This window comes from Anarrhichthys ocellatus, unplaced genomic scaffold (assembly GCF_004355925.1).
Source record: "Anarrhichthys ocellatus isolate YVR2014 unplaced genomic scaffold, GSC_Weel_1.0 scaffold8, whole genome shotgun sequence".
Classification (NCBI taxonomy): domain Eukaryota; kingdom Metazoa; phylum Chordata; class Actinopteri; order Perciformes; family Anarhichadidae; genus Anarrhichthys; species Anarrhichthys ocellatus.
The window spans coordinates 11402180-11411734 of record NW_022280038.1 but is presented as its reverse complement, the minus strand read 5'-3'; the positions used below and the strand labels follow the sequence as shown (position 1 = coordinate 11411734).

General features: G+C 40.5%; 2 protein-coding genes across 6 annotated transcripts in view; one reads left to right on the top strand and one right to left on the bottom strand.

Moving 5' to 3' along the window:
• LOC116383974 (DIS3-like exonuclease 1) overlaps positions 1–5059 on the bottom strand; it is a 7499-nt gene extending 2440 nt beyond the window's left edge. The window contains exons 1-3 of the mRNA XM_031848194.1: positions 4808–5059; positions 2695–2848; positions 1492–1620 (exon numbers count right to left, since the gene is read on the bottom strand). Of these exons, the coding sequence (XP_031704054.1) occupies positions 1492–1620; positions 2695–2848; positions 4808–4940 (416 nt within the window). The 5' untranslated portion in view covers positions 4941–5059. The remainder of the gene's footprint in view (positions 1–1491; positions 1621–2694; positions 2849–4807) is intronic.
• A 2068-nt stretch (positions 5060–7127) lies between these two features.
• Positions 7128–9555, top strand: part of LOC116384020 (multiple epidermal growth factor-like domains protein 11) — a 125649-nt gene continuing 123221 nt past the window's right edge. For all 5 annotated transcript variants that reach the window (XM_031848294.1, XM_031848292.1, XM_031848296.1 and 2 more), the window contains exon 1: positions 7128–7296. The gene's annotated coding sequence lies outside the window, so the exon portion shown is untranslated. The remainder of the gene's footprint in view (positions 7297–9555) is intronic.

Genomic DNA, 9555 nt, shown 5'->3' with positions numbered 1-9555 from the left:
ACACACACACACACACACACACACACACACACACACACACACACACAGTTAATGAAGTACAGCTTGCCTGTTAAACTTTCATATCCTGTGTTTAGTTACTTTAGCACATAAAGTACCTGTAACTGTTTACTGCAATGAATGAACTCCAGATTGCAGCTCCAGCCTTAAAAAAAGTCTTTAAAAGTGAAACTAAGAAGTTTGGGGACGACATAATGCGTAACACAGGTGGACCACGTCATCGAGCGCCACGTAATTAAATCTTTATCGGCACAAAGATCTGGGTGGTGAGCAGTACTTTTACTGCGTCTGATTATCTCTTCCTTCTGTATCGCAGCTTCCTCGTTGGCTGTTTAATCTCTGCAGCAGACGACTATTTGATCTGCAGATGCATTGATAATAATTATGCAAATGACGTGCTTGCAATACCGTCACACACGTATTGATTTTGTTTGGTTTTCTCAGTATATCATATCATTTTGGATTTGAACGTACAATCATGACTTCATAGTTTGACTGAGGAGCTCACTGTAATGTTTTTACACAATCTGGTTAAAGCAAACAGTTTATTTGTGACGATGTTTTTAAATAAGACATGTAGAATAAAATGTTTTTGATGAAATATCACAATTTTAAGCTTCGTTTCGGCTGCTTTTTCTGACGTTCGTCACACATGATGTGTTCAAGGACCCTCGGAAAGATGAAAAGATAAGTATCAAATAATTACTAAAGTCCATATTTTATTTTGCTTATAGTACCCATTTTCTTCCTGAATGGAGAAAAAAAAAAAAACATCTTTTAGAAAATAATGAAATTGCCCCTAAAGCCCCCCGGACAAATCTTTGATTGACAGCTTAGCCAGGAGGCGGGCCCTCTTTGCCATGTGGTTCAGCACCACCAGCTTCTTCAAGTTGAACCAAAGTTGAAGTGAATTCAGGGTTTATACATTACTAAACTGCATTTTTAAACTTTCATCTAAAATCTGCTGAAGGAGCCAGAGGAGCAGAATCATCTCGACTATTTCATAAATGAAACTTGACAAAGTTCAGAAATAGTTCAAAACGTTCTTTAGTGACTTCCTGGAGTCTCCGGTGGAGGTTCTCCAGGAAGAAACAGTCTCAGTAAAATATTGTAGGTTTCACCAGAGCTCATGTTTAGAAAATGTTTGTTTGTTTGTTGTGGTTCTGGCTGCTAGCATTAGCAATATGGCTACATTAGCTAATGCTAGTAACATGGCTAATAGTAGCTAACACTAGCAGCTACAAACAAGGGTTCAAGGGTTCTTTGTTGTCATTATGTAACAACAAAATGCACTTGAAGCCAATTTGTTACACAAGAAAAAAAACATGACAAAACAAACCAGTCTCTTATGTTATATGACAAAAGTGTCTCCCTGATTAGCTTCTTCTTCTCTCTCTGAACTACATCTATATTAAAGTACATGATCGCTCTTTATTATACAGTACTTGCGTCTGTAAGGCATTGAACACTGACCTGGTCTGCCACTTCTCCTGGCTCTCCCCTTTCTCCCGTGGACAGTAGGAATACTCTTGAAATTCATTGGCGAACAGCACACAGTCGTGTCGAGGGTCTTTGAGCAGGTTTCGCAGACGGTTGTATTGCCTGCACGGACACACACACACACACACACACACACACACACACACACACACACACACACACACACACACATACAACATAAGGTCTAAATCATAGAGAGAATTGCAACACTTAAAAGGAATAGTTTGACATTTTGGGTGATACATATATTCACTTTCTTGTCTCTTTGCAGCTGGTTTGTAGTCGTTTTGAGTCTTTGTAGTCGTTTAGTATCTAATTGTAATTGTTTTGTGTCTCTTTTTGGTCTTTTTGTTGTATTTTTGTTTCTTTGTAGTCATTTTGTGTCTCTACCTGGTTGATACATCTCTTTTTTGTTTCCAGTTCCAATGCTAAGCTAAGCTAAGCAGCTGCTAGTAATAGTTCATATTTACCAAAAGGAGAGTGGTGTCCATCTCCTCATCTAACTACTCCTTTAATGTAGCATGTCTCAAGAATGAACCTTTCTGAGAGTGAGGATCACATAGCTGGATATTTCTTTCATACATCAGGTGAGCGTATAATGCACTTTACAGTACACACACACACACACACACACACACACACACACACACACACACACACACACACACTGGGAAAACTGCAATTACTGACACAGTGTGGCATCAGAATATGCTCCACCAGCTTTGTCCACCGTATCAGAAGTGAAGCCACATCATATAAATGATGCAACATGTTAAAAATGGCGGCGTAAGCAGAAAATTGTGAAAAGCAGGGGGGGGGGGGGGGTCATGTGGGACCCCTTATTTACAGCGTTCTCCGGGTTCGTCAAAGAGGCCTGAGACGTGTTTCTGGTCTCTTTAGCCTTCGTCAGCGGAGCTTCCATATAATGAGGTTGACCTCTGCATCGCTCTTCACACACTTGTGCAGGAAGGTTGTAATTAGAGGCCTAACTCAAAAGCAGCCTCGGGAATTAAAGGTCCTGACCACGGGTGCTGTTCCCGTTGCCCCCAGGGTGCCTGGAGCTCCAATATTTCTCTACTTGCCCGATAGAAATATAAGCCGGTGCTACCGACCACATTAAGAAAGAACCCTCCTTCCAGAGACGTGCACCTGTTCAGCGTGTTGGTGTGAGCGTACCTGCGGCCTTTGCTGTGCTGCACGGCCTGGCAGGCGGTCTGGGTGAAGACGATGCCCTGCAGCTCTCTGAACTCCAGGATCTCCAGATAGTCCACCACCACCCCGACGTCAGGGACCACGTAGTGGGTCAAGTCTCCCGGCAGCACTTTGCCATCTGGTTGGGATGTAAGCAGATCATCTTTTCACTGATTCACTTCAACACCAACACAAGTCCAGATGCTCGCGGTCAACAGAGTTTACCTGTCTTTGTGTTGTAGCTGAGCTGATGCTGCAAACCTTTTATTATTTGCACCTGCAAACACTGTTTACAAGTGCCAACGTTTATGGAAGGAGGTAATCACTGTTCTGTCTCTGCAGTTCCTACAGCTCGTTACATGGAAGAAGATTGTGAGAAGCTCTGAAGAGAGTCCATGCAACAGACATGTTTGTGTAGATAGTCTCGGATTAACATCCGTCACCACACATTAGCTGAACTCCAAATCACATACTTTTACTTTTAGTACGTACTGCAGCTGCCCTTACAAAGTACGTACTGTTGCATGCAGTATGCATTGAACCGGGACGAACTACTTCCTACCTACAGACTGTATGTAAGAAGTGGACGTAGTCGTCATCCATTGATTGGTAGACCGATGTTTTGAAGGCTTGACTTTGGAGTAGTGGAGTAAAAAGTACAATATTTAACTCTGAGATGTAGTACAGCATAAAGTACAATATGTACCTCTGAGATGTAGTACAGAGTTTATCGACTAATCGATTTAATCGAAAGTGAAAGTCACATAAAACTTTAAATCTTTTGTTTTTTTTAAGACACGTGTTGGTAAGTTTGTCATACAGCATTAAAAAAAAGCTTAAAAAATATGAGAAATCGACTAAAGAAAGTCTTAAAACGACCGACTAGTCGACTAATCGACTAAGAAGGGGCAACCGCACAAATAAATGTACTCGGTTACATTCCACCACTGGTCTACACTGACTCTGTCGTACTGGCTGTTTAAACACGAGTATATAAGTATCAGGGACGTGCGGTCAGGGGAGGCAGAGCCTCACCCGTCATCATGAAAATTAAAAAACAAATGATAAAATAAATAATGTTTCTCTACTGATCTATGCTATAAATGTAATTTCTGTATGATTTCAATCATTTTTATAGTCAAAATCGCTGAATTTGCGCATGTCCTGTTCAAACAGAGACACGCGAGGTGAGGCAGCGACGAGCTGCGCAATCCCGAACAAACTGGGTTGAGCGCGTGCCTTTTGCTTTCTCATTGTTTGTCACCACTGTAATATTTGTAGACATGTATTATATGTCATTTCTTTCCATAGAACAGGTCATGTATTTCACGTATGTGTAGAACAGATTCAGTCTTGCTGATCTGACAGAAGCCGCAGTGACAAAGCACAGAGGGGAGGCACACAGTACCTCTGCCTCACTGAAGGGGGCGTGCGAGAGCCCACGGGTCGGGTTCATGCTTGTAGTTCCGTTACTCTTCTTCTACACTTCTCTTCTTCTTATATTTTGCTTTGACCGCAAACATTGAAGATTAAATATCTAAGCTTAAACAATCCTCAAAAACAGGGAAATATGACCAAATCAACAGCAATCCAACGTCGGACAGGTAAAGTAACCTTGTAGGTGTTTGTTGTTCTCTTTATAAACCCGTGGTTGTTACACAGATTTTCGCGGGTGGCGCCCGCGAGCGCTCCGCTCTTGAAACAGGTTGGTGGGCAGGTCGCGGATCGCGGCGCACACGCTCCTGGTGCATTCAAATATGTACCTTCGCTATGTGTGTGTAGAGAATGCTGATATGAAATATGAAAAACAACCAGTAGTCAATGTGCAGGCTGCCAAATGAATGGTGATTTAAGCTACTCTATATTGGGTTCATATATTTGTAAATCTGACTCTGAAAGAGTCAGGGCCCAGCCACGAACCTCACCGCACGTCACTGATAAGTATATAATAACGCAGTATATCAGTAAAACATGAATATGTGATATGTGGAGTCGACGCCAGCCTCGCGCGCTCATCTGCAGTGCCGCCGGTGCGTGTTTGGTCCCGTAGTTCACCGTAAAGGAGAATAAAAGGCCGGTGTTGGTGCCTTGTTGTTACCCTGGTTGTCGCAGTCCGCCTGACACAGAGCGCTGAAACACGGGACCCGCTCCCTCACATAGTGCTCCCGGACCACGCGGACCTTCCGGCCCCTGCAGCTCTTCAGGTGCAGGATCTTCTCCGTCTTAATCATCCTCAGAGCCTCGTCAGCTGCTCTCCCGCATCAGCTGCTCCTTGTTTATTCTCTCGCAACGCGGGAGAAAAGCGACACACTTGTAAACAATCCACGCAGGAACTTCAGGGAAGTGAAGGCTGACGTCATGACGCAAAAGCGGGGGTTCCCCCCTCCCCCCTCTGTTGCGGCGTTCAGGTGCTGTCGGAAAATTATGAGCGCTCATTGTGTGGAAGCGAATGAGATCGAATAAGATACTTTATTATCAGTCCCCAAAGACAACAAGAGGCGTCAAGTTAAAGAAGATATGTTAAATAAGTAAACAGCAAATAGACAACTACAGCGGACAGATTTAAGGGTCATTCATATTTTTGATCAATATTTCATCATATTTGATTAATATTTTGGTAATAAATGATTATTACAAATAATATCACAGCTTGCAGTCGTATATTAGCTTTTAGTGCATGTGATAAGATTTTCAGGCACATTTCTAAATATTTTTATACACACATTGTTTTGTTAAAGTTTGTTAAACCTAAACTTTAAACTGTATAAATATTGTGTGCACATGTGTAAACCTTTAGAAACACATGTTTATATATATATATTTGTATGTATAATTTAAATGTCTGTTACTTTGTTACTTGCTTCAGTACTCACAGAGTTTCTGACTGAGAGTTAAATAATTGAACCAGCGTGTTGTTATTTTGCATCTTAGAGAAGAAAACACTTTAATGTAATCTCTGAGTATTAAAGCCCACATCCGGTCGACTCAGGACACAAGCAGTGGTGGCTTAAAACTAAGTTTCACTCAATACTGTACAAATTATAGGTACCTGTACTTTACTTAAATATATTATTTTCTTTCCAGTTTGTACTTCTACTCTTCCTCTCAGAGGGACGTATGGTACTTTTTACTCCACTACATTTATTTTTAACAGCTTTGGCTACTTTACAAATTCAGATTTCTGCACACAAAATATACAAAATATACGAAATACACAAAGAGCTTCTGTAAAATGACATTTAGTTTAATTAAGTACAGCTGAAATGATTATTCGATTAAAAATGTATCGTTCCATCTGCACGAATGTGAGGATTTTTGTCCTGACGTGTTTATCAAAGTGTTATTTTCTGCTTTTTTTCATGTTGGAATAAAGGTTAAATATTTAACTGCAAAGTAGTAATACGTGTTTGATACCTTAATCTTTTTGCATTAAATCATTCTGGGATGTTTGCACAGCCCTACAGAGAACATGTTCCACCAGCCAACACTGCCTTTAAAGTCCGTTACAGGTTGTTTTGATGCTGCTGCAGTGTTTATTCATGTTTATGTGGAGTCTACAAATATCGGTACTGATTTTAATATGTTTAACTTTATTATTTTTTTACTAGTATTATGTGTATGTGTAGTATTTTATTTTCCATGAAGTATGGCATTGTATCCCTATTTTTATGTTCACTCTATTTCTATTTCCCCTTCCTGTAAAGCACTCTGTGCTGCATTTCTGTTATGAAATATGCTTTACAAATAATATATTATTATTATTATTATTATTATTATTATCATTATTAAAGAACGGGGTCGTTGTCAGGCGTTTATGAAGTACAAAAAGTGGTTTTAATATATAGTCAATATGACCCGTGTGAAATGTGTGTAAACACACTCTGTTTCAAGTGAAAGTTAAAGGTCCTGCGTTCAAAACCATGCTTAAGTAAAAGCAACGTCACAGAAGTATTATCGTCATGTAATGTAAAGTGACGTCACCATAAGTAATGGGGAATGGGACATATGTGAATATGTATATTTCATAGTATTTATATATTTTTTCTACATTTATCTGACTCCGCAGAGTGACTAGTGACCAATGATGGTTCATAAAAGTTGTGGAACATTGAACGTTACTTCCAAAATGTAGTGGACTAGAAGTATAAAGTAGCATAAAATGGTGATAAAGAAAAGTACACTGCCGCAACCATACATCAAATATCAGCTACGACATTCATATTCGTAGTTTATATTTTTGTATTTGTCTTAATTCGACACTGAAGTGAAATTTAAACCGTCGTTTTCTTTCTTTCTTCATTCACAAGCGGAAGCGGCGGTGAGGGGGGTCGTCCTCTCGCCCCCTCCGCTGCTCTTTGGTCGCTCTGTGGAGAGAGAAGCTGCAGCAGAGAGTCTGAGGCTCAAGTTAGTCTCCACTGTGGACCGACACGGACGCTGAGGACTTTACTCGTGTTACCTGCACCGACATCTTTCTAGAGAATTCACTTTTTAAGAATCATTTCTTTTCACGTAGTGTCTCGCGGAGCTCCTTTAAAGCGTCTTAAGTCTACGAGGATGAACTTTATTTAGGACGCGTTGCTCCTGCAGGTAAGATGCTACTGTTGGCCGTTTACACATTGAATGATAATAACCTGGCACAGAGCGAATGTGTGCTTTCCTATCAGTGAGTATATAATCGCACTAATGATGTTATATTTATATTCTACATTGCTGTATTCTCTTTCTATTGCTGCTGCTGAAGTTGATTTTAGGATTATATTTGCACTCTGCACCAGACAGATACATTCTTGTGTGATATTTGTCCCTTAAATATCCTGCATATTTATTTTAAATCCAGCTGCATAATTGCTTCATTTTGAGCTAAATAGGCACATTTTTTAAAATTGGTATATCTCAAGAAATCTTTGCTTTTGCTTTGTTGCTTTTTCTTTGTCAGCTCTAACCCGCCTGTTGTTAATTCACATGTTTGCTGTTGTTACTGTTGTTCTGCACCAGTATGAGGCTGGCCTGCCTTACAATAAGTTTGTCTCATAACTAATTCTTTTATGAAACGATATACTTTCTTTACCTTCAAGTCATTCAGAGTTTGTTGTTATTTAGTGCAAGTGGACAAGTTCTCAATCTCTTCAATTTATTAGCAACTATTTTGACGATTGGATATTTGGTTTGAGTCAATCTTTTCTATTTCTTTCCTCCTCTGTGACAGTAAACTGATTATCTTTAGAGTTGTGGACAAAACAAGACATTTCAGGACGTCATCGTGGGGCTTCGGGGAAACACAATTTTCTGACATTTTCTAGACAAAACAGCTAATCATTCATCACCGGTCCTCCGTCCCAGACCTCAGCTGGGCTTTATTCCAGTGATCTAATCGGGACCTAGTCAATGCAATAACGCTGTAATGAAGCGAGCAGCTGCATGAAGTGAAAACATCTGCAGCAGAGGGCCCTGCTGTGCACTGAGACGGGCTGCTGTCTGGACTCTGTCGGAGGGGTTTGACGTTAACCAGCTGTGTCACAGGACGATCGTTGCTGTTGTAGTATTCCCATCGATTCCCCCGAGGCGTCCCAGCAGGCGGACTTTACACAGGAAGTAACACGCTGTCAGCACTAGATGGCGACCTTGAGCAAGGCACATGTGAGCCAACAGCTGCGACCAAAGTGTTGCTGATTATTCTCACACAGAAGTGCTGTGCACAGGTCTTAAAACAGATCACATGAAGTGGTTAAAATAGATTATATATTCAGGATAGTTGTGCATGTGAAGCTCAAATCCATGAATAGAGAGAGAGAGGGAGAGAGAGGGAGGGAGAGCTGGAGGCTGTTCAGTCTTCTGTGTTCTCTCCTCCAGTGAAGCTGCATCTTTCTGTGCTGCTGCAGTCGGAGAATGTGCTGCCCAATATGTCACGGAGACGTTTGTCACAAATGTGCCTCTGCAATAAAAGTAATGCAGCTTTTGACGACTCCGGAGCTCTTACTTTAATTAAATGTGTCTCTACCTTCTCAGAGGAGTGTGTGTGTGTGTGTGTGTGTGTGTGTGTGTGTGTGGCTGGAGGTGGAGGTTGGGTTCAATGGTTCAGTTGAAGCTTTATTTCAGGAACATATGGTGTGTGTGTGCGTGCGCGTGCAGGAGCGGGTTCAAGTAACTGTTTGGCTCCGGAGATGAGACACAAAAAGGTTTTAAGAAATGTAAATTAAAAAAGCTGCATTAATCTCACAAAAACAAAAAACAAGCCAAAATAAATGAGAGTGATGGCAGATGGAGGCTCAGGATCAGTGGAGAACAGAGCTTGTTGGAGCAATACTTGATTGGAAGAGGAGTACTGTTTGATGTATAAATATATGTATACATATGTCCCCCGTTGTCATCCAGGTGAATGCAGCTGTTCCAGTTGAAAGTGATATGTTTTTAATAATCAATGCTCACGAAGCTGTTTCAACACATTTCATGCTGATTTTGAACAACTTGAAGGGAAACTTGGACTCTTCAGGTTTTGTCTTGGATTTTATGCATCGTCATGTTTGAAATATTTAATGTCAGCGCTAATATGTTTTTATTATGATTAGAGCTGCAACAATCAATTAGTTGATCGACAGAAAAGAGTGAGACAGTGTAGGCAATAATATCGCTTTTTATGCACAAAAACATCCAAAATACACATTCAGGAGTTTATTTTACTTCTTTGTTTGTTTACGTCTGTAGATTTCTACTAAATTCACCAAAAGTTACCATTACATAACGCCTCATTTACATATAAAAACATAACATATCAGAAAACTTGTAATACAACAAATACTCCTCTTAATGTGAGTGATGAAGTGGTGAAGTTTCATGGTGATATCTGTG